General features: G+C 46.7%; 1 protein-coding gene across 4 annotated transcripts in view; it reads right to left on the bottom strand.

Annotated features, from left to right (window-relative positions):
• The window catches only part of LSM12 (LSM12 homolog), a 32313-nt gene extending 8455 nt beyond the window's left edge, over positions 1 to 23858 (bottom strand). For 3 of the 4 annotated variants that reach the window (XR_010153219.1, XR_010153220.1, XM_054671442.2), the window contains exons 1-2: positions 22726 to 22945; positions 20037 to 20170 (exon numbers count right to left, since the gene is read on the bottom strand). Coding sequence is in view for 2 of the 4 variants with exons in the window: in XM_054671442.2 (XP_054527417.1) it covers positions 20037 to 20170; positions 22726 to 22849 (258 nt within the window). In the remaining 2 variants the exon portion in view is untranslated. Of the gene's footprint in view, positions 1 to 20036; positions 20171 to 22725; positions 22996 to 23684 lie in introns of those variants that run through there. The other variant, XM_054671440.1, reaches the window with a different exon arrangement.
• Between the last annotated feature and the right edge of the window lie 1000 nt (positions 23859 to 24858).

Genomic DNA, 24858 nt, shown 5'->3' with positions numbered 1-24858 from the left:
CAACTGTAACAAGAAAGCCTTGTAGTTTCTATGGAAAGAGCTGCTGATGATGTATTTTAAGCAGCAACAAGCAACGCTTACTCAAGCACCAAAAAAAACCCCGGTAACAAGGAGGAGTTTCCTTTTTTTTTTTTTTTTGAGATGGAGTCTTGCTCTGTGGCCCAGGCTGGTGCAGTGGCACAATCTCAGCTCACTGCAACCTAAGGAGGAGTTTCCTTGAATCTTGCTTTCCAAACAATGCCTTAAGAAAATCTGAAGTCGGCCAGCGCTGTGGCTCACGCCTGTAATCCCAGCATTTTGGGAGGCTGAGGGAGGAAGATCACTTGAGCCCAGTAGTTACAGACCAGCCTGGGCAACATAGTGGGACCCTGCCTCTATTAAAAAAAAAAAAAAAAAAAAAAAAAACCTGAAGTCTTTAAGGAAAGAAGGAAAAACTGGAGGGTGGCAGAGCTCCTGGGAAGCATCTAGTGGACAGGCGGGCATTTACGTTATAAGCAGGCTGGAAGATCTCACTTTGAAACCTCAATCCCCTTTAAAAACGTTTATTCCTGAAAATCCAAATCATCTCCGAATGCTGGGTCAGAGAAAGCTGCTTCTATAAAGCTTGTGTTGACTAGATAGTCTGAACGTTCAAAGAGTAAAATGTCGTTGTCACCTACATAGCAGCTTAAAAACATAACATCACCCCATTTAGTAAGAGACAAGAGTTGGCTCAGGAAACCAGGCATCTATGCAGAATGTTTAAGAATGGAACTGACAAATTAAGCTAGAGAAGGGGAGAAAAAAAAGCTGGAAGAAGAGCCACTTGAATTTTTGCCAGAGAGAAAATAAAATGGATATAAATCTCAGCCAGAAGTGATTCTTTAGACAGGCTGAGTAACAATGACACACTGGTTATAGAACAATGATTTCAAAATACACCCCCCACCCCCGCCAAAATACCAGATGCGCAAGTGCAATCTCCCCTAAAGTCTCCAAAAGCAAAGGAGAATGGACTAGACAATTCTCTATTTCAATTCTAATGCAAACATCCCAAATGCTAAATGATGTAAGGGAGCACTTAGAAAAGTCAGCAGAAATGACTGTAAGCTGACTGTATGTATTTTCAGTTTGCCCCCAATATACTCAACCTACAGTAATACTTTAGGGATCCGGACTCAGCTACACAGATCTGCTTTTACCAGGAAGCTGTACAAATGGGATAAAATCTCCTAGAGAGGACCCCATCAATTAGGGGTCCCCATCAATGGGGGAGACCACTCTCAATAAAAGAAACTAGAAGTGTTTCCTTTTCTCAAAATTGAGGGTGGGGAGAAGGAGATTACCTTGCCCTTTTTTGTCATGAAAACTCATGCAGAACATGAATATGCCTTCTTTTGTAAAGCAAACGATTATCACTCTACCCTCAATTTAGCTGCTGTACAAATCTAAATTTTCCCACATATTTTTGCAAATGACCATATACCTATAAATGGCCCAATTATTCCAAGTTAGTAAGTTTATGGTTTTTGCCAAACCACTGGAGAGAACCAATAAAAGCTGCCCTCAGTAGAGAAAGTGTAGAATGTGCCTTTTAGGCTTGGGAGGGCCACCAAGATTACTTTTTAAAATCTATTTCTTTTTTTTTGAGACAAAGTCTTGCTCTGTCACCCAGGCTGGAGTGCAGTGGTGCAATCTCAGCTCACTGCAACCTCCGCCTCCCAGGTTCAAGCGATTCTCCTGCCTCAGCCTCCCAAGTAGCTGGGATTACAGGTGCCCACCACCACGCCCGGCTAATTTTTGTATTTTTAGTAGACACAGGGTTTCACTATGTTGGTCAGGCTGGTCTCGAACTCCTGACCTCGTGATCTGCCCGCCTCAGCCTCCCAAAGTGCTGGGATTACAAGCGTAAGCCACCATGCCTGGCCTTAAATCTATTTCTATAGTTTTTCCTTTACTAGATATTTCATATAAATGGAATGATACAATGTGTTGACTTACGTCTCTGGCTTCTTCCACTTAGCACATTTCTAAGGTTCATCCATTTTGTTTCATGTACCAATAGTTTTTTAAATTGCTAGGAAGCATTCCACTATGAGGATACAGTTCTACCTTTTATATATTCATTCACTAGTTGATGGACAGTTGATCAAAATCTGAATTGTTTCCAGTTTTGTTTTTTGTGTTTTCTGAAACAGAGTCTCACTCTATCACCCAGGCTGGAATGTAATGGCACAATCTCAGCCCACTGCAACCTCCACCCACTGGGCTCAAGCAATCCTCCCACCTCAGCTTCCCAAGTAGCTGGGACCACAGAAGCACACCACCACGCCCAGCTAAGGTGTTGTATTTTTTTGTAGAGACAGGGTTTCACCGTATTGCCCAGGATAGTCTTGAACTCCTGAGCTCAAACGATCCACCCACCTTGGCCTCCTAAGGTGCTGGGATTACAGGCGTGAGCCACCCTACCCGGCTGTTTCCAGTTTTTGGCAGCAGTCACACACAAGTCTTTGTGTATGTAAAAGTAAAAACATTTTACTTTTTTTTTTTTTTTTTTTTTGAGACGGAGTCTCGCTCTGTCTCCCAGGTTGGAGTGCAGTGGCGCGATCTTGGCTCACTGCAAGCTCCGCCTCCTGGGTTCACGCCATTCTCCTGCCTCAGCCTCCCGAGTAGCTGGGACTACAGGCGCCCGCCACCACGCCCGGATAATTTTTGTATTTTTAGTAGAGACAGGGTTTCACCCTGTTAGCCAGGATGGTCTTGATCTCCTGACCTCATGATCCGCCCGCCTCGGCCTCCCAAAGTGCTGGGATTACAGGTGTGAGTCACCATGCCCAGCCAACGTTTTACTTTTTAAAAGTAAAAAGATTTTGCTTTTTAAAAGTAAAAAGTCTCTGTGTGTGGACATGTTTTTACTTAGGTAGATAACTAAGAGTAGAATTTCTGGGTCATATGGTAAGTGTATGTTTAATTTTTAAAGTAATTGTTTTCCTGCTAGTGAAGTTTCCTTAAAAACAAAACAAAATGGTCGGGTGCAGTGGCTCACGCCTGCAATCCCAGCACTTTGGGAGGCCGAGGCGGATGGATCACGGGGTCAGGAGATCGAGACCATCCTGGCTAACACGGTGAAACCCCGTCTCTACTAAAAATGCAAAAAATCAGCAGGGGATGGTGGTGGGCGCCTGTAGTCCTAGCTACTCGGGAGGCTGAGGCAGGAGAAAGGCGTGAACTCGGGAGGCGGAGCTTGCAGTGAGCTGAGATTAATGCGCCACTGCACTCCAGCCTGGGCAACAGAGCCAGACTCCGTCTCAAAAAAAAAAAAAAAGGAACTGTCAAACCGTTTTCTTTTTTTTTTCTTTTTTTTTTGCTGGAGTGCAATGGCACGATCTTGGCTCACTGCAACCTCCGCCTCTGGGGTTCAAGTGATTCTCCTGCCTCAGTCTCCCGAGTAGCTGGGATTACAGGCGCCCGCCACCACGCCTGGCTAATTTTTTGTATTTTTAGTAGAGATGGGGTTTCACTATGTTGGCCAGGCTGGTCTCGAACTCCTGACCTCGTGATCCACCCGCCTCGACCTCCCAAAGTGCTGGGATTACAGGTGTAAGCCACAGCGCCCGGCCCTAATGTTTGATAGTTCAAAATCTGCCACCCACTCACCAACACTGGGTACTGTTAGCCTTTCTGATCTCAGTCATTTTAGCAGAAGTATAGCAGTTTCACACTGTGGTGTTCACTTGTACTTCCCTTTATGTCTAATGATATCAAGCATCTTATGTGCTTATTTGTAATTACTGTATCTTCTCTGATACAGTATTCAAAGCTTTTGCCCATTTTTAATTGGACTGTCTTTTTTTTGAGATGGAGTCTTGCTCTGTCACCCAGACTGGAGTGCAGTGGCACCATCTCAGCTCACCACAACCTCTGCCTCCCAGGTTCAAGCAATTCTCCTGCCTCAGCCTCCAGAGTAGCTAGGACTACAGGCCCACACCACCACGCCCAGCTAATTTTTGTATTTTTAGTAAAGACAGGGTTTCACCACGTTGGCCAGGCTGGTCTCAAACTCCTGACCTCAGGTGATTCACCTGCCTCGGCCTCCCAAAGTGCTGGGATTACAGGCATGAGCCACCATGCCCAGCCTGGATTGTCTTATTATCATTATTATTTTCTTTTTTGAGATAGGTCTTGCTCTGTTGCCCAGGCTGGAGTGTACTGGCATAATCATGGCTCACTGCAGCCTTGACCTCCTTGGCTAAAGCAATCCTCCCACCTCAGCCTCCCAAGCATCTGGAACCACAAGCAAGGACCACTATGCCTGGCAGGTTTGTTTGTTTGTTTGTTTGTTTTTAATTTTATGTAGTGATGGGGTCTCCCTGTGTTCCCTAGGCTAGTCTCAAACTCCTGATCTCAAATCATCCTCCCACCTCAGCCTCCCAAAGTGCTGGAATTACAAGCATAAACCACCAAGCCCGGGCTGCCTTATTAAGAGTTCTTGGCTGGGCGTGGTCACTCACACCTGTAATCCTAGCACTTTGGGAGGCTGAGGAAGGCCGATCACTTGAGCCAGGGGTTCGAGACCAGTGTGGACAACATAGTGTCCGTATTAAACACACACACACACACACACACACACACACACAAATAAAAAGAGTTCTTTATACATTCTGGACACAAGTACTCTATAAGATGTATGTTTTGCAAATTATTTCTCCCAGTCTATGGCTTGTCTTTTCATTTTCTTTATGCAGCAAAACATAGAAAAATTTTTTCCAGGCCAAGAGCAGTGGCTCATGCTTGTAATCCCAGCACTTTGGGAGGCCAAGGCAGGCAGATCACTTGAGCCCAGGAGTTCGAGACCAGCCTGGTCAACATAGCAAAACCCCATCTCTACAAAAATTACAAAAATTAGCCGGGCACAGTAACATGCACCTGTAGTCCCATCTACTTGGGAGGCTGAGGCAGAGGAATTGCTTGAACCCGGGAGGCGGAGGTTTCAGTTAGCCGAGCTTGCACCACTGCACTCTAGCCTGGGTGACAGAGAGAGACTCCATCTCAAAAAAAAAAAAAAAAGTAACCATAAAAATTCAATGACTATCACCCATACTACACCCATTTTCAATGCAAACATGCTAGCTGCTGGCCTCACTACCAATCAGTTAGAAGCACTAACTGGTTAGCATCTCAAAGAATAAAAAGCACCAAGTTTAAGAACACACTGGGTTCAGGCAAACCAAGAAGCATAAACTTACAAATATTTGTTATTAATGTGCATATGGCTTACTTGAAATCACTGCACATGACAATCTGTGCTTACCTGGCTCTCCTTTCATTCTGCATGATTCCCAGTGAAAACACAGTCCTTGTATACTAACCAGTGTTTCCTCCTGTGCCCGTTTTATATATAGCACCTTGATGTGGGCAAAGGAGAAAAGTATATGCATTCGATATCAAAGCACATCAATATTAAAAGGCTTCTAGGCCAGGCACAGTGGCTCATTCCTATAATCCCAGCACTTTGGGAGGCCAAGGCAGGAAGATCACTTGAGGCCAGGAGTTCAGACTAGCCTGGCCAACATTGTGAAACCCTGTCTCTACTGAAAATACAAAAATTAGCACCGGGCATGGTGGTGTGCACCTGTAGTCCCAGCTACTTGGGAGGCTGAGGCAGGACAATCACTTGAACCCGGGAGACGCAGGCTGCAGTGAGCTGAGCTTGTGCCACTGCACTCCAGCCTGTGTGACAGAGACTCTGTCTTAAAAAAACAACAACAACAAAAACAAAACGAACAAAAAAAACCGGCTTCTAATCATGCCTGATGCTGGGTAACCCTTATTTCTGTTTGTTTGTTTTTGTTTTTAAGAGACAGGGTCTCACTCTTCTGCCCAGGCTGGAGTGCAGTGCCATGATCCTACACAATGCAGTCACAAACTCCTGGGCTCAAGCGATCTTCCCACCTCAGCCTACAGAGTAGCTGAGACTATAGGTGTGCGCCACCACACCCAGCTACTTTTTTTTATTTTTGTAGAGATGGGGTCTTGCTATATTGCCCAGGCTGGTCCTGAACTTCTGGCCTCCAGCAATCCTCCCGCCTCAGCCTCCCAAAGTGCTGGGATTAAATGCATGAGCCACTGCGTCCCACAAGTGAGTGATTTAATGAACACCAAGGACACACATCTTGTCTGCACGCAGTGACATGGAAGGAAAAGGGAGGAGCCAAAAGAACAAAATCCAAGCAATATGCACTTCATCTTGTTATTCAGTCACCAGCTGGGCCATCTTATTTCCACATGCCCAGACCAGGAAGGCACAGGTGCCGTGGGGAATCCAGAGGGATTCCTACTACAAGTATTTAACAGGCTGAGACAGCTGATACAACAAGGGAAACAGAGAAGCCAGAGAGGAGCCTGCTGGGTGTGACCTACTGACTCCAATGAGCCACTCTCAGTTTGCCTTCTCTGTGTATTTGGGTCTTCCAACCAGCTGCCCTCACAGAGGGCTTAGGAAACACTGCAGCTGCTGCCCAGAACTGCTTGTGACGCCTGCAAGCCTGGTGGGTGTCAAGGGATGGCAGACCAGAGTGGCAAAGAACTGTCATCGTAAGGGCCCCTGCATGTTCCCTATGTTTTGAATCTGGGGTAGGCTCTTGGAAAGCCTTCATTCTTTTTATTTTTATTTTTTTGAGATGGAGTTTCTCTCTTGTTGCCCAGGCTGGAGTGCAATGGCACGATCTCAGCTCAATGCAACCTCCACCTCCTGGGTTCAAGTGATTCTCCTGCCTCAGCCTCCCAAGTAGCTGGGGTTACAGACATGTGACACCATGCCCAGCTAATTTTTGTATTTTTTTTTTTTTTTAGTAGAGACGGGGTTTTGCCATGTTGACCAGGCTGGTCTCGAACTCCTGACCTCAGGTAATCTACCTGCCTCAGCCTCCCAAAGTGTTGGGGTTACAGGCATGCGCCACCGCACCCAGACAAAGCCTTTATTCTTAGCTAGCAACAAATAGGCTCTCAAAAATATATCTTCTGAATATCAGCATCCCCAGGGCAACTGTTCCCTAGCTGAAAGCTTGTGCCTGAACATTTTTTTTGTTTTGAGATGGAGTCTCGCTCTGTTGCCCAGGCTGGAGTGCAGTGGCATGATGTAGGCTCACTATAACCTCCACCTCCTGGGTTCAAGTGATTCTCCTGCCTCACTGCCTCAGCCTCCAGAGTAGCTGGTATTACAGGCACGTGCCACCACACCCAGCTAATTTTTGTATTTTGAGAAGAGATGGGGTTTCACCCTGTTGGCCAAGCTGGTCTCGAACTCCTGACCACAAGTGATCTGCCCGCTTCAGCCTCCCAAAGTGCTGGAATTACAGGCATGAGCCACCACGCCCAGTGTGCCTGAACATTTCTAATAAAATACTGTTCCTGGACAGGCATGGTAGCTCACACCTGTAACTCCAGCACTTTGGGAGACAGGTAGGTGGATACTTTGAGCTCAGGGGTTTGAGACCAGCCTGGGCAACATGGCAAAACCCTGTCTCTACAAAAAATTTTTTAACAAATTAGCTGGGGGGCTGGACGTAGTGGCTCACGCCTGTAATCCCAACACTTTGGGAGGCTGAGGTGGGCGGATCATGAGGTCAAGAGATTGAGACCATCTTGGCCAACATAGTGAAACCCCCTCTCTACTAAAAATACAAAAATTGGCTGGGAGCGGTGGCTCACACCTGTAATCCCAGCACTTTGGGAGGCAGAGGAGGGCAGATCACAAGATCAGGAGTTCCAGACCCGCCTGGCCAATATGGTAAAACTATATATATATATAGTGTATATATATATATATATACACTATATATATATATAGTTCCCTACAAATTGGACAGTTAGGAACTAAAAAAATACAGTACTCTACTTGAAGTTCTGTTCTAGAATACCTAAGAGTAAATAAATAACAATGAATCAAAATATTGAATCAGGCCAGGATTGGTGGCTCATACCTGTAACCCTAACACTTTAGGAGGCCAAGACAGGAGGATGGCTTGAGTCCAGGGGTGCAAGACCAGACTGGGCAACATAGCAAGGCCCCTGACTCTACCAAAAAAAATGTTAGGGCAGGCACAGTGGTTCACGCTTATAATCCCAGCATTTTGAGAGGCCGAGGCGGGTGGATCACTTGAGGTCACGAGTTCAAGACCAGCCTGGCCAACATGGTGAAACCCCATCGCTACTAAAAATACAAACATCCACTGGGTGTGGTGGCATGTGCCTGTAATCCCAGCTACTTGGGAGGCTGAGGCAGGAGAATTGTTTGAACCGGGGAGGCGGAGGTAGCAATGAGCCAAGATCATGCTACTGCACTCCAGCCTGGGTGACAGCAAGACTCCATCTTAGAAAAAATTTAAAAAGTTTAAATTAGCCAGGCACGGTGGTGCACGCCTGAGCCAAGGAGGTCGAGGCTGCAGTGAGCTATGATCATGTCACTGCATCCCAGTCTGGGCAACAAAGCAAGTCCCTATCTCTAAATTAAAAAAACAAACAAACAAACAAACAAAAAAAAACGCTGAGCCCAGCCTGGGCAACACAGTGAGACCCTGTTTCTACAAAAAATAAAATTAAAAAAAATCAGCCAGGTGTGTTGGCATGCACCTGTAGTCTCAGCTACCTGAAAGGCTGAAGTGGGAGGATCGCTTGAGCCCAGGATGTCAAGGCTGCTGCAAGCAGAGCAAGACAACAGAGCAAGAACTTGTCTTTACAAAAACAAACAGGCTGGGTGCGGTGGCTCACACTTGTAATCCCAGAACTTTGGAAGGCTGAGGCGGGCGGATCATGTGAGGTCAGGAGTTCGAAACCAGCCTGCCCAACATGGTGAAACCCCATCTCTACTAAAATTACAAAAATTAGCCGGGCATGGTGGCGGGTACCTGTAATCCCAGCTACTTGGGAGGCTGAGGCAGGAGAATCGCTTGAACCCGGGAGGTGGAGGTTGCAGTGAGCTGAGACCGTGCCATTGAACTCCAGGCTGGGCAACAAGAGCGAAACTCTGTCTTAAAAAATATATATATTTATATAAATAAATAATCTATTTATATTTTATATAAACATATATTTTTATATAAATTTACATAATTAATAAATAAATAAATCACCACTCTGGCCTGGATGACAAGAGCAAAACTCTGTCTTAAAAATATAAATAAATAAATAAATAAAGTGTTACATGCTGTCTGAAAAATAAATACTGTTCTTTAATAGTATCTTCCCTCCTTTTTGAGAACTAACAACCTCCAGTTCAGCTCAACAGAAAAGCATCAAGTTCTAAATTGCAGAGGTGGACAAACTGAGCACTCCCAAATCAGCTTGATCCCTTTTCTCTTCCTTCCCTTTCTCTGAATAATTGCCATTTATTTTTCAAGCCCCTCCTCCACTGTCACATCTGAAGTGTCTTCCCTAAAATGCTCACTACTCTATACCAAGGGTTGGCAAACAGCCTCCTGTGGGCCAAATTCAGCCAACCACTTGTCTTAGATAAGTTTCATTGGAAAACAGCTATGCCCATTTGTTTACACACTGTCTAGGGCTGCTGTGCTACAAGAGCAAGGTCGAGTAGATGTGACCAAGACCATATGGCCAATACAGCCTAAAAGATTTACTATCTGGCCCTTTATAGAAAAAGTTTGCTCCTCCCTGCTCTATGCTGTCATGTACCTTGGACATATGACCACTAGTGCAGAGCGGGTCTCACCATATTGTTATCACTAAGTTAAATGCTGCTGTCCCTCACCACTCCCAACAAAATGTGAGATTCTGGAGGGCAAGAGGGGTGTTTTAATCATCCTGGCATTTCCCAGCACCTTGAAGGGAAAGAGTGCAAGAGGGAAGACAGAAAAAAGGAGAAACAATGACTATCAGAGATTCAGAGGACCAATCACAAAACAGTTCCCAGAGGTCACACATTCATTAACAGCACAGTTGGAAAAACACTGCTGTTCTTCAAACTCCCTATATCTTACTCCACAGTACTTTTAGCATAATGTGTAGATCCTTTAATTTTCCAGCTTAGGTAGAATTTGCTTCAATCTCCAGGGTAGTTTCTGATATCTACCTGAGCTAGTCTTAAAATTCCATTGCCAGAATTTGACTCTACCACTTGTTTGGTTCCCCTATCCCACCCCAAGCCTGTTCTCTGCCAGAAAAAGTTTTAGTTAGAATACTGTTCTCTTAATACTGGAGGAATTACCAACACTGACCCACCCTAATGTCCTTATTTTGAACTGTCTCCACGTCAAGGGGAGGGTGCAGAGGTGGCTGCAACAACACACCTATGGCACAACTCTGCCAGACTCACCTGGGCTCAGCAATTTATCTTTTCAGGAGGACAACAATTCTCCTACTCCCCACTTCCATGTCCTATAAGGCCAAGAAGGTCCCCTTGGGAACTAAACTCTTGGCTTAAAAAGAGCCCCACTTTGTCAGCAGACTGCCATGCACTATAACCTGAACTGAGTCATGAGTTCTAGCCTGCAGCACTGTACCCCCATCATGATTCTGTCAGGTTGACCCCAAAGATTGAATGCCACTGAATCTCACTTCAAAAAGCCAATGGGTTTTGTTGTTGTTGTTTTTAGACAAGGTCTCACTCTGTCACCCAGGCTGGAGTACAGTGGCATGACTGCAGCTCACTGCAGCCTTGACCTTCCCAGGTTCAAGTGATCCTCCCATCTCAGTCTCCAAAGTAGCTGGGACCACAGGCACACCACCACATCTGGCTAATTTTGTATTTTTTGTACAGACAGGGTCTATGTTGCCCAGGCTGGTCTTGACCTCCTGGCCTCAAGCAATCTACCCACCTCAACCTCCCAAAGTGCTGGGACTACAGGTGTGAGTCACCACACCCACCAAGTCGGTGATTTTTAAATGGCAATAAATTATTCCACCTTTCTGACCCATTTGACACCACTCACTACTTGACATGCCCCTGCCACTCAGCAGTGATGGGATCTTCCTCTCCATCTCCCACCTGTATCTTCCTGATGCTTCTATGATGAAACAGCTATCTGCTCAAAGCCAGGTACAAGTTTTACCCATGGACTCTCACCAGGGACTGCGGCCTTGGCGACGTTTTCTTTTTTTTCTTTAATTTTGAGACAGAGTCTCAATCTGTCGCCCAGGCTGGAGTGCAGTGGTGCAATCTCGGCTCACTGCAACCTCTGCCTCCCGGGTTCAAGTGATTCTCCTGTCTCAGCCTCCCAAGCAGCTGGGACTACAGGCGTGTGCCACCACGCCCGGCTAATTTTTCATTTTTAGTAGAGTATTTTTCTATTTTTAGTATTTTCACCATATTGGCCAGACTGGTCTCAAACTCCTGACTTTGTGATCTGCCCGCCTCGGCCTCCCAAAGTGCTGGGATTACAGGTGTGAGCCACTGCACCCAGCCAGAAACATTTTTTAACTAAGTTAATCATGAGGTTACAGCCTCTAGAAGCCAGAAAAACTATCTGTAGTAAAAACTTGCTTGCCTTAGACAAGTGGTTCTTCCTTCCCACATTCACATACCTTCTTACGTCCTAGTAAAGTATACATAGCTAAACATAGGCTGGCCAGGCCATCTCTGACTTTACTGGACACGTCCATACCTCAACATATTAGGGTCAAGATATGACAAAGGGCCAGGCGCAGTGGCTCACACCTGTAATACCAGCACTTTCGGAGGCTGAGGCGGGTGGATCATCTGAGCTCAGGAGTTCAAGACCAGCCTAGGCAACATGGTGAAGCCCCGTCTCTACCAAAAATACAAAAAAAAAAAATTAGCCGGGCATTGTGGCGCATGCCTGTAGTCCCAGCTACTCAGGAGGCTGAGGCAGGAGAATTACTTTAGCACAGGAGGTAGAGGTTGCAGTGAGCAGAGATCACACCACTGCACTCCAGCCTGGGTGAGAGTGAGACCCTGTCTCAAATATATATATATATAAAATATATATAAAATATATTATATATATATGTGTATATATATAAATAAAAAGATATAACCAAGAGCCCTGCTAATAGGCTATGTCCACAAACATAGGCCACAATGCAATAATTATCATATCAACCCCAGGAATTTACTGATACTTGGGTTTAACCCTCAAATCACCAGAAAGCCATAGGGTTATACTGAATTTTAACCGTGAAACTGGTAGAATTCAAAATAAAAATGAAGTCTTCCCTCAATGTGACATGATACCTAAAGGTACCCTGGGTAGGGCGTGGTGGCTCATGCCTGTAATCCCAGCACTTTGGGAGGCCGAGGTGGGTGGATCACCTGAGGTCGGGAGTTCAAGACCAGCCTGACCAACACAGAGAAACCCTTCTCTGCTAAAAATACAAAAAAAAAAATTAGCCGGGCATGCTGGTGCATGCCTGTAATCCCAGCTACTTGGGAGGCTGAGGTAGGAGAATTGGGAGGCTGAGGTAGGAGAATTGCTTGAAACTGGGAGGCGGAGGTTGTGGTGAGCCGAGATCGCGCCATTGCACTCCAGCCTGGGGAACAAGAGTAAAACTCTGTCTCAAAAAAAAAAAAAAAAAAAAAAAAAAAGGGAACTCTGGCTGGGCACAGTAGCTCACTCCTGTAAATCCACCACTTTGGGAGACTGAGGTGGGAGGATCACTTGAGGCCAGGAGTTTGAGACCAGCGTTGGCAGTATAGTAAGACCATGTCTCTACTCCCCAACCGACAAAAAAAATTTTTTTTTTAATTAGCTGGACGTAGTGGCACACACCTGTAGTCCCAGCTACTCAGGAGGGTAAGGCAGAAGGACTGCTTGAGATTGGGAGGCATGATGGCGTGTGCCTGTGGTCCCAGCTACTCAGGAGGGTGAGGCAGAAGAACTGCTTGAACCCAGGAGGCGGAGGTTGCAGTGAGCTGAGATTGCACCACTGCACTCCAGCCTTGGTGACAAAGGAAAACTCCTCTCCAAAAAAAGAAAAAAAAAAAAAATACAGCCTGGTACAGTGGCTCACACCTGTAATCCCAGCACTTTGGGAGGCCGAGGCAAATCACCTGAGGTCGGGAGTTCAAGAACAGTCTGACCAACATGGAGAAACCCTGTCTCTACTAATAATACAAAATTAGCCAGGTGGGGTGGCACATGCCTGTAATCCCAGCTACTTGGGAGGCTGAGGCAGGAGAATCACTTGAACCCGGGAGGCAGAGGTTGTGGTAAGCTGTAATCGTGCCATTGCACTCCAGCTTGGGCAGCAAGAGTGAAACTCTGTCTCAAAAACATAAAAAAATAAGACGGACGTGGTGGGGCGCACCTGTACTCCCAGCTACTCGGGAGGCTGAGACAGGAGAACTGCTTTAGCACAGGAGGCGGAGGTTGCAGTGAGCTGAGATAGAGCCATGGCACTCCAGCCTGGGCAACAGAGTGAGACTTTTTTTTTCTTTTTTTTTTGAGACGGAGTCTTGCTCTGTCTCCCAGGCTGGAGTGCAGTGGCGCGATCTCAGCTCACTGCAAGCTCCGCCTCCTGGGTTCACACCATTCTCCTGCCTCAGCCTCCCAAGTAGCTGGGACTACAGGCGGCTGCCACCACGCCCAGCTTATTTTTGCGTTTTTAGTAGAGACAGGGTTTCACCATGTTAGCCAGGATGGTCCTGATCTCCTGACCTCGTGATCCGCCCGCCTCGGCCTCTCAAAGTGCTGGGACTACAGGCGTGAGCCACCGTGCCTGGGTGAGACTTCATCTTAAAAAAATAAATAATAATGTGCCAGGTACAGTGGCTCACGCCTGTAATCCCAGCACTTTGGGAGGCTGAGGTGGGCGGATCATGAGGTCAGGAGTTCAAGACCACCCTGGCCAAGATGGTGAAACCCTGTCTCTACCAAAAATACAAAAATTAGCCAGCTGTGGTGGCAGATGCCTGGAATCCCAGCTACTCCGGAGGCTGAGGTAGAGAACTGCTTGAACCTGGGAGGCAGAGGTTGCAGTGAGCTGAGACAGCACTATTGCATTCCAGCCTGGGAGACAGACAGAGACTCTGTCTCAAAAAAAAAAAAAGTAATAATAATAATAATAATACATAAAGTCAAAGTTTCCAAGAACCTACCAAAGACGTTAAGTGAGAGCCTAGTGTAATGGCATAAATCTTCTATGGGCCCTTTGTCACAATGCCCTCCTTCCCCTGCCTTATCTCATCCCATAATTCAATGAGCATTAGTTAGCTACAATAAAAAAATCTGGGCCGGGCACGGTGGCTTCACGCCTGTAATCCCAGCACTTTGGGAGGCTGAGATGGGGGGATCATGAGGTCAGGAGATTGAGACCATCCTGGCTAACACGGGGAAACCCTGTCTCTACTAAAAATACAAAAAAATTAGCTGGGCGTGGTGGTGGGCGCCTGTAGTCCCAGCTACTCGGGAGGCTGAGGCAGGAGAATGGCCTGAACGCAGGAGGCGGAGCTTGCAGTGAGCCGAGATCGCGCCACTGCACTCCAGCCTGGGCGACTGAGCAAGACTCCGTCTCAAAAAAAAATAATAATAATAATAATAATAATTTGGGAGACATTAACTAACATCTGCCAAGTCTAATGACTTTAAAGACTGATCTACTTGGTTCATTCCTAAGTCTTTTCTACTAGACTACCCTGCCCCTGACCACAGAACAAAGATGTTTTTCTTTACTTAGAAACGTTACCTAGGGGCTGGGCCAGTGGCTCATACCTGTAATTCCAATACTTTGGGAAGCCGAGGAAGGAGGATTGCTTGAGCCCAGGAGTTACAGACCATCCTGGGCCACACAGTAAGACCCTGTCTCTACAAAAAAAAACTAGGCTGGGTGCGGTGGCTCACGCCTGTAAACCCAGCACTTTGGGAGGCCAAGGCGGGTGGATCATGAGGTCAGGAGTTCGAGATCAGCCTGGTCAACATGGTGAAACCCCATCTCTACTAAAGATACAAAAAATTAGCCAGGCATGGTGGCACACACCTGTAATCCCAGCTACTTAGGAGGCTGAGGCAGGAGAATTGCTTGAACCTAGGAGGCAGAGGTTGCAGTGAGCCGAGATCACGGCACCACCGCACTCCAGCCTGGGCAACAGGGCAAGACTCCATCTCAAAAAAGAAAGAAAAATTAGCCAGGTGTGGTGGTTTGTGCCGGTAGTCCCAGCTACTTGGGAGGCGAGGTGGAAAGATCACTTGAGCGAACCCTGGAGGTCGAGGCTGCGGTGAGCTGTGACTGCATCATTTGCACTCCAGCCTGGGCACAGTGCGAGACTAACTAAAAAGAAACAAAACAACTACCCAGGTGTGGTGATGGGAGATTGTAGTCCCAGCTACTCAGGAAGCTTGGGCGGATCACTTGAGGCTATGAGCCAGGAGTTCGAAGCTGCAGTGAGTTATGATCATGCCACTGCACTCTAGCCTGGTCAACAGAATGAGACTATATCTCTAAAAAACAGAACACACACACACACACACACACACACGAAACATAACTTAGCATTGTACATTATTCAGGGTACTTCATGTTGCCAAACTATGAGTCCTTGGGCTAAACACAAAGTAATAGAAAAACAGGGGACTTGGCCAGGTGCAGTGGCTCACGCCTATAATCCTAACACTTTAGGAGGCCGGCGCAGGTGGATTATTTGAGGTCAGGAGTTCAAGGCCAGCCTGGTCAACACGGCAAAACCCCATCTCTACTAAAAATAGAAAAATTAGCCGGGCGTGGTGGCAGCAGGCGCCTGTAATCCCAGCTACTCAGGAGGCTGAGACAGGAGAATCGCTTGAACCCTGGAGGCGGAGGTTGCAATGAGCCGAGATCACACCGCGCAATGGACTGAGACCCTGTCTCAAAAAAAAGAATTCCCCCTACTGCAACCCTACTGTCCTCTCCCAAGCTTCCTCTTACATGCTACTGCTGGAGACAGAAATAAGACTTCTTAGCCTGAAGTGAACTATCAATCGAAAGCAAAACAGGCCAATTTCCAAGAAGTTGCTAGTTTATACCTTCCCTAGTTGAGCTATTATTAAGTATTTCCTGTATAAGCCCTTCTCTTCCATTTCCTGCTAGGTCAGAGTCAACAAATACCCGGTTTTTATCAACAGATTTAATTAAGCAGATCACTTACTATGTCAGCAAGATGGGCCAATATGTGATGATACCTTTGACTAAAGTTAGAGTAGGCCGGGTGCGGTGGCTCAAGCCTGTAATCCCAGCACTTTGGGAGGCCGAGGCGGGCGGATCACAAGGTCAGGAGATCGAGACCATCCTGGCCAACATGGTGAAACCCTGTCTCTACTAAAAATACAAAAAAATTAGCTGGGCGTGGTGGTGGGCGCCTGTAGTCCCAGCTACTCGGGAGGCTGAGGCAGGAGAATGGCGTGAACCCAGGAGGTGGAGCTTGCAGTGAGCCGAGATGGCGCCACTGCACTCCAGCCTGGGCGACAGAGCAAGACTCAGTCTCAAAAAATAAATAAATAAAATAAAATAGAGTAGGCTAGTGCTTCTCCAGACTGCAAGCAACTGAAACTTCAACAGTTTTCTTCCAGACATCCCAGAGTACATTAGTTCCCTTCCACATGCTTAAATGATCCTCCATCTTAAGAAAAACTCAAGTCCGTGATCTTAAAAATGAGACTAACTTTTCACGTCATTCATGCAACATGTTAATAGCTGCCCGAAATAGCTGTTTTCAGCAATAGCCCAAAAGGCTCTCTCTAATTCTAAGTCAATCTCCAAAAAGGAATCGCAAAACATTCTAAAAGGTTGATTTCAAGGGAAAGCCAATATAGCTTACTCATAAACATCTCTGCAAACGGAAGAATGAATAAACGAAATCCAAAGATAACCCTCCAACCTAATTTTAGTTTTTAGTTTCTGACTCCTCTTCCCAGCAAACCTTTTTCAAGATTTGGCAAGCAGGCCACAGAGTAAGAAAAGTAAAGATTTCTGGTGTTCCCCAAGCTATTACTTCCTGCTGCTTTCCTCAAAAACTGGGTAATCAGCTAGTTTACAACAATGCTAGTAAACAAGGAAAACCCTAAAGGCAAAGATAATCCACAAACTAACCAAGAGCTATATCTACCTGAGGTCAAATATAAGAAGAGAACTGCTTCTTAACAGCTCCTGCTTAACAGTCCCATCCACACTACCCCACCCCCTCTAAATGGTGGCACTCATTGGTCACAAGAGCCAACTTTCTAACTTCAGAAAATCACCTCTCTTTCAGATCTTTACTACTCACTAAAGATCTAGTGACAGACTTATCATACCCTATAAACACCAAAAAATAACTCAGAGCCTATTTGGTTCTTTAATATACTAGGAATAATGCTGGGCACAGTGGCTCACGCCTGTAATTCCAGCACTTTGGGAGGCTGAGGCGGGCGGATCACCTGAGGTCGGGAGTTCGAGACCAGCCTGACCAACACGGAGAAACCCCGTCTCTACTAAAAATACAAAATTAGCTGGGTGTGGCTGTGCATGCCTGTAATCCCAGCTACTCAGGAGGCTGAGGCAGGAGAATCACTTGAACCCGGGAGGCGGAGGCTGCGGTGAGCTGAGGTTGCGCCATTGCACTCCAGCCTGGGCAACAAGAGCGAAACTCCATCTCAAAAAAAAAAAAAAAAACCAAGGAATAAATTATTTAACAAGTCTTAAAATTTCATGAGCTTATAGAAGACACTCAAAGAGCTCCTATACTCTGGTAGAAGGTATATTACTAAGCCAAGGTTTCAAAAACCTATAAGCTTCAAAGAATGGGACATCCCATATAAGACAACACCCATATGAACTCAATAGCCTTCCAAATCTGTCCCTGGCCATCACTAAAAAATGTGTGGCATTTCCCTAGAATCTGACAAGATAGGAACTCCAGATCTGAGGTAACGACATTCACTAGCCTCAGCCTCAGTTACCCTCTATTATTTTAGTTGCCTAAGTGTTTCCTTGCTTTGCTGAACTGTACAGAACACACCACATTCCCAAGAGAGGCAAAGTAATACACATTATTCCAAGACTCCTCTAGAGGGAAAAACTTCCACCACATTAATTCAAGAGACTTAATGAAAGGCACCTGCTACTAAAATTGGAGGCATCTTATTCATCCAACAAATATTTATTAAATACTCTGTGCAAGGCTCTGTATATTCAATAGTAAATAAAATAGGTATGGTCCCCATCCCTGCAGAATAAAGTTTAGTGAGACAGACACTAGACAAGTAAACAACTATGGCCAGGCGCGGTGGCTCACGCCTGTAATCCCAGCACTTTGGGAGGCCGAGGGGGGCGGATCACAAGGTCAGGAGATCGAGACCGTCCTGGCTAACACAGTGAAACCCCGTCTCTACTAAAAATACAAAAAAGTTAGCCGGGCTTGGTGTCGGGCGCCTGTAGTCCCAGCTACTAGGGAGGCTGAGGCAGGAGAATGGCATGAACCCGGGAGGCGGAGCTTGCAGTGAGCCGAGATGGCGCCACTGCACTCCAGCCTGGGCGACAAAGCGAGACTCCGTCTCAAAAAAAAAAAAAAAAAAAAAAAGCTATGAATAGGGTAACCTAATCTATACCTGTTGTCCCTGTGTAAAATAAAAGCATTCCCCTTTACTCTCAAAAATGTCCCAGGTTGGACTACAAATGATATGGTCACCTTAACTGTGAAGGACAAGGTACTACGAGAGAGAATAATGCAGGCAAATTACTTCAGCCTGGGTGATCAGAGAAGACTTCTTGGAAGACGTGCCATTTAACTGAGTCCTGATGGGTGGTAAGGCTCCAGTCATTCTGGAAGGAAAAATGTTCCAAGTACAGGGGACAGCACAGGTTATGACAGGGCTTGAGGCATTATTATGATCAACATCAATTTTGACTAAATAAACGGAATTGTCAAAAAAGTGACTTAGGGCCGGGCATGGTGGCTCACACCTGTAATCCCAGCACTTTGGGAGGCTGAGGCAGGCAGATCACTTGAGGTCAGAAGTTCAAGACCAGCCTGGCCAGCATGGTGAAACCCCATCTCCACTAATAATACAAAAATTGAGCCAGGAGCAGTGGCTCACACCTATAATCTTACCACTTTGGGAGGCCGAGGCAAGCGGACTGCCTGAGCTCAGGAGTTCAAGACCAGCCTGGGCAACACAGTGAAACCCCGTCTCTACTAAAATAAAACAAATTAGCCGGGTGTGACAGTGTGTGCCTGTCTCCAAAAAAAAAAAATTTGGCCAGGCGTCGTGGCACACACCTGTAGTCCCAACTACTCCAGAGGCTGAGGCACGAGAATCACTTAACCCGGGAGGCGGAGGTTACAGTGAGCCGAGATCGCGTCACTGCACTCCAGCCTGGGTGACACAGAGAGACTCTGTCTCAAAAAAAAGGCCGGGCGCAGTGGCTCAAATAAAAAGAAAGACTTGGGCAGGCATGGTGATGCATGCATGTAATCCCAGCTACTCAGAAGGCTGAGGCAGGAGGGTCACTTGAGCCCAGGTGTTCAAGTTCAACCTGGGCAACAAAGCAAGACCCTGTCTCACACATACACACACAAAAGTGACTTGGGGGTTCCCAGAGATCAACTTGTATGTGCAAGATTAAAATATGCTAAGCATGTAACTGTTAGAACTCAAAATTCAAACATAAAGACAAAAAAGAACCTTTAAGACAGTGGCTTTCAAACTTTTCTAAGTCATGAAACCCTCCGAGAATCTGAAAAACACTTTAGATCTTCAAGCAGAAAATGCATATATTCACGTATGCACACATCCACATATACACAATTTGAAGACATTCATAGGTAACGCCACCACCCAAACCCCAGCAGCATCATTAGTTCATCATGAACTCCAAGATTTAAAAAGTCCTCTTTCATAAAGGCAGAAGCAAGCTCTCAACTTATTTGGGAGTTAAGCTACTTCTTAAGATCTACTGATAACATCCAGGAATAAAGAGAAAAACTAAACCTACATTTTTTAAAAAGATATCAGAACAAACAATTTTAAGTCAATTTTAAAAAATGAAAAATAGACAACAATGTATCACTAAGACTCAATGAGACTCATCTTTCCCATCATTTTAGAGAGCCAGATCTGCCCTTGAGTCCTTACCTTACTAACATTGAGTGAAGCTAGGGGAGGAGGGGTTTCTGTTCGGTCATTAATTATTTCCACTTCTGAAACATACTGTAAGTTTATGAGCAAGATGTCTGCATGGTTGGGCTTTCCACTGGAAGAGGGACATTCTGGTGAGAAAAAAAAAAGTTAAGGAAAAATAGGACAAGCAGAGGCACTGACACATCCCAAAAGGGGCATAGAAAACACGATTCACACAAGGCTTGTAAAAGGCAGGCCAGGAGCATGAGGGCCTTATAAGAATCACGGTTCTCCTCAGGAAATCTCTGCCTGTCACCTTCCTCCTGCCCAAATCCTTGGAAGCTTCCAAAGGAGTTCTGTCACCTTCTCTCTACTGGCTTTATGGAGAGGCATAATGCAGATTTAATGCGTTTGTCTTGAACCTATGAGCCAGACAAAAGAGCTAGACCTTTCTGTTCTTCGTATAATACTCTCTGTGTCTGCACAGTATTCTTTTTACTCTTTCAGATGTGAGCTTTCCCATTTTGCAGAGGAGAAAACTACACACTGGAAAGGAAATTCACCCAAGGTGACCCAGCCAGTTAATCCATTCATTCATTCACAAACTCATTCTCCAACCATTTAAGAGCCTACTGTATGTCAAGTAAAAGTTGAGTAATTCAGCCAGGCTCACGTGATGGCTCACGCCTGTAATCTCAACACTTTGGGAGGCTGAGGCGGGCAGATTACTTGAGGTCAGGAGTTCAAGACCAGCCTGGCCAAAGTGGCAAAACCTCGTCACTACCAAAAAAACAAAAAAAAAATTAGCCGGGTGTGGTGGCACATGCCTGTAATCCCAGCTACTCTGGAGCCTGAGGCAGGAGAATCACTTGAACACGGGAGGCGGAGGTTGCAGTCAGCCGAGATGGTGCCACTGCACTCCAGCCTAGGTGACAGAGCGAGACTCCGTCTCAAAAAAAAAAAAAAAAAAAAAAAAAAAAGTAATTCCTAGTTACAAGACCCTTCCAACTAAACCACTAATGTAAAAGGTCTTATTTCCTCCAGGTGTAACCTCTTATTTTTTTTAAAAAAGCAACTATTCTTAGGCCGCGCGGTGGCTCATGCTGGTAATCCCAGCACTCTGGGAGGCCGAGGCGGGTGGATCACGAGGTCAGGAGATCGAGACCATCCTGGCTAACACGGTGAAACCCCCCGTCTCTACTAAAAATACAAAAAATTAGCCGGGCACGGTGGCGTATGCCTGCGATCCCAGCTACTCGGGAGGCTGAGGCAGAAGAATCGCTTGAATCCGGGAGGCGGAAGTTGCAGTAAGCCGAAATCACGCCATTGCACTCCAGCCTGGGCAATAAGAGTGAAACTCCGTCTCAAAAAACAAAACAAAACAAAAAGCCGGGCGGTGGCTCAGGCCTGTAATCCCAGCACTTTGGGAGGCTGAGGCCAGCGGATCACGAGGTCAGAAGTTCGAGACCATCCTGGCCAACATGGTGATACCCCATCTCTGTTAAAAAAAAAAACATATACAAAAATTAGCTGGGCGTGGTGGCGCGTGCCCGTAATCCCAGCTACTCCGGAGGCTGAGGCAGGAGAATCGCTCGAACCAGGGAGTCGGAGGTTGCAGTGAGCCGAGATTGCGCCACCGCACTCCATCCTAGCGACAGAGCGAGACTCCATCTTAAAAAAAAAAAAAAAAAAAAAAAAAAGATGCCATAAAAAATTACTCCTCCAAAAAAAAATTCCAATAAACCCACCTGTGGCTCACATAAAAAGGGAAGCCGTGGCACATTTATCCCAACAAGGAAGTGTTTCATTTCCAAGACTGAGTTTCCTGGAGTAATTCAGAAGTCACTTCCACCCCAAAGAAGCAGGCCACCTTTTCCAATCAGTTTAACATTGCTACTTTCAAAAGGGAGGCTGCTACTACGTAAAAGGACTCCATGTGCTGGACTGATCAAGGCGGCATGAGAACTTCACTCTTTCACCTGTAACTCACACATCCCCAAACCACATAAGCCCCTGGCAAGCCCTCTCTGGAACAGGTTTCCAATGCAAACATCCCCTAAACAGCAACTTCCAAATGACCGAGAAGCCTAAAAGTCAGCACAGCCCCCCCACCACACATACACACGCATCAGCGAAACAAGCCACTATCCCTAGTTCAGATACAAACTCTGCCCTGAACTTACTCTCCCCCAAAACAGGCAAGGACCAATTTGGTCACCATCCCACCGCCCTTCCTTGGACGAAATCCCATCAGTGCACATGCCCTCCTAAATTCCATACCTTTGCTCTACCAGCAGTTCCTTACCCTAAACACCCCTCCCCATAATATTTCACCCGCCCCTCCTTTCCATCCGGGCTCCAATCCATCAGCCCCCTCCCACCACCACCCCCTCTCCTAATTACTGTGTCCCCTCTCATAACGTTCCCCCCGAAAAGCCATCCCCGTGTCAAGCCCTCCTCCACCCACTGATCCTCGGTAAAGCCCCAGCTCCCGCAAAGAGAGAGAGACAGGATCCCCAAAGCTGACCGAAGGGCCCGCGGGAGGGGGAGGGGAGCTCAGGGCCGTGCGCATGCGCCCCGGGCGCCGCGGTACCCGGTCGCCCCTAGGCCCGGAGAGAGCCCCAGCCGCCGCCGTCGTCCCCCACCCCCCGACCACCGCACCTACACGCCGGCCCGGACTCGGGCTTCACGCAGGGAAGGATACTTAAAGCCAGCATTTTGGATTGGTAGTCAAAGGCTACCACCTCGCCCTGCAGCCGCTGCTCCTGGCACGTCCGGCACGACACCTGGCTCCCAACGCTGAAGTACTCGCCCGGAGGAGCCGCCATCTTGGGAGTGCAGCCGCGGCCGGCGGCGGCGGCGGCAGCAGCGGGCGAAAGCCGGGCCCCCAGTGAGCGCCGCGACGCGACGGCGCGCACGGAGCGTGCTTGCGTCACACGCCGGGGCGTGGCCTGGCGCTGGTTGGGGCGGGATCCTAGGTGGAGTGGGAAAGAAGAGGAAATAAAGGGGAATCTGAAAAGTATTTGTATAGCTGCGTCCGCTCGGTTAAGTCCTTGTAGAGTCCATTTTAGAAGTTAAGGATAAATGACCTACGTGGAATGAAAAGGGGAAAGAGGAGGGAGCTGCAGTCTCCATTATATGCACACCTTCCACACAAGAGTTTAATGAATGAATTTTATAAAATGTTAACCCCATTTTGCATATGAGGAATCAGAGCCTCAGAGGACTTAACGATACTTGGACAAGATGATTATAAGGTTGGGAGCGGTGGCTCACGCCTGTAATCCCAGCACTTTGGGAGGCCGAGGCGGGTGGATCACCTGAGGTCAGGGGTTCGAGACCAGCCTGGCCAACATGGTGAAACCCCGTCTCTACTAAAAATACAAAAATTAGCCGGGTATGGTGGCGCGTGCCTGTAATCCCAGCTACTAGGGGGACTGAGGCTGGAGGATCTCTTGAACCTGGAAGGCGGAGGTTGCACTGAGCCAAGATTGTGCCACTGCACTCTAGCCTGGGCAACAGAGCGAGACTCTGTCTCAAAACAAACAAACAAACAAAAAAAGATGATTATAACTACTGAGTGATAGTGGAAAGAACATTGGCTGTGGAGTTAGATAAGCTGGAACCAGAATCCGAGGTCAGCCTCTTACTAAATCACCTGACCTTGAGCAAGCAAATTGCCTGATCCTGTTTCTTCATAGGCATTTGTATTGTCACTTCTTGAGCATCTAACAGCCCTTTGAGGTAGGAATCAATGTCCTCCTTTTACATAAACTAAGTTTTAGACTAAACTTGTCCACGGTTCCACAACTAGCAAAAACAGTCTGCCTATTTCCAAGGACGGTGCTATTTACTGCTATACTCTGTTACATAATAATACCTACCTCATAGTTAGGAGGTTTAAATGCGGTAACGGGTATAAGTGCATGGCATGTACTAGGTCTTTAATAAATGGTAGTTCCCCCTTAGTCACCCATCACTCTTAGAAGTCAAGACACTTCCCCTTCTCCCTTTTTGCCCTCTCTCCCAGAAAGCCAGGCAAAAGGCAGGAATGAGGAGCAGCGGATAGTGACAAAAAGGGGCTTGGAGGAGGGGTTTTGCGCCCCTGCCCTTTAATGTCCGTCTGATGTACAAAACAGTCGTTTTCTTAATCTTATGCAAAGGACTATGCGCGTGCATTTTCAAGCCCTACTACCACCAATGGCTGTCGCTAACCCACCCACCCCTCACTATAGAAATTTTGGATCCTCGCTTCATGTATAAGAAACAGGTTGACCTTTCTCTAGTCCAGAGGGAAGCAAAGGGCCAGTCTTGGCGCGGCTTAACCTGAACAAAGTTCAAAAGTATTTCCTTGCCCTCCAAGAAACATAAACTTCCTGGTGTTGGAAGTATTGATACACTCATTATAATAGGAATAAAAATTCTGCTCCTTCATAGTGTGCTTTTTCAGAGAACTTTTTTTTTTTTTTTTTTTTTTTTTTTGAGATAGAGCCTCGCTCTGTCACCCAGACTGGAGTGCAGTGGCGCCATCTTGGCTCACTGCAACCCGCACCTCCCAGGTTCAAGCGATTCTCCTGCCTCAGCTTCCGGAGTAGCTGGAATTACAGGCACGAGCCACCATGCCCGGCTAATTTTTGTACTTTTAGTACAGATGGGGTTTCACCATGTTGGCCAGGCTGGTCTCAAACTCCTGGGCTCAAGCAATCTTCCTGCCTCGGCTGGCCTCTCAAAGTGCTGGGATTACGAGTGTGAGCCATGTGGCCGGCCTCAGAGAACTTTCATGCCTCTCATCCTTGTTCTGGCCCCCATAATAAATCATACATAATTGCCATTCCAG

Source organism: Pan troglodytes, chromosome 19, assembly GCF_028858775.2.
Source record: "Pan troglodytes isolate AG18354 chromosome 19, NHGRI_mPanTro3-v2.0_pri, whole genome shotgun sequence".
NCBI classification, from domain to species: domain Eukaryota; kingdom Metazoa; phylum Chordata; class Mammalia; order Primates; family Hominidae; genus Pan; species Pan troglodytes.
Note: the sequence above shows the minus strand (reverse complement) of the source record. Positions and strands in the feature narration are given on the sequence as shown.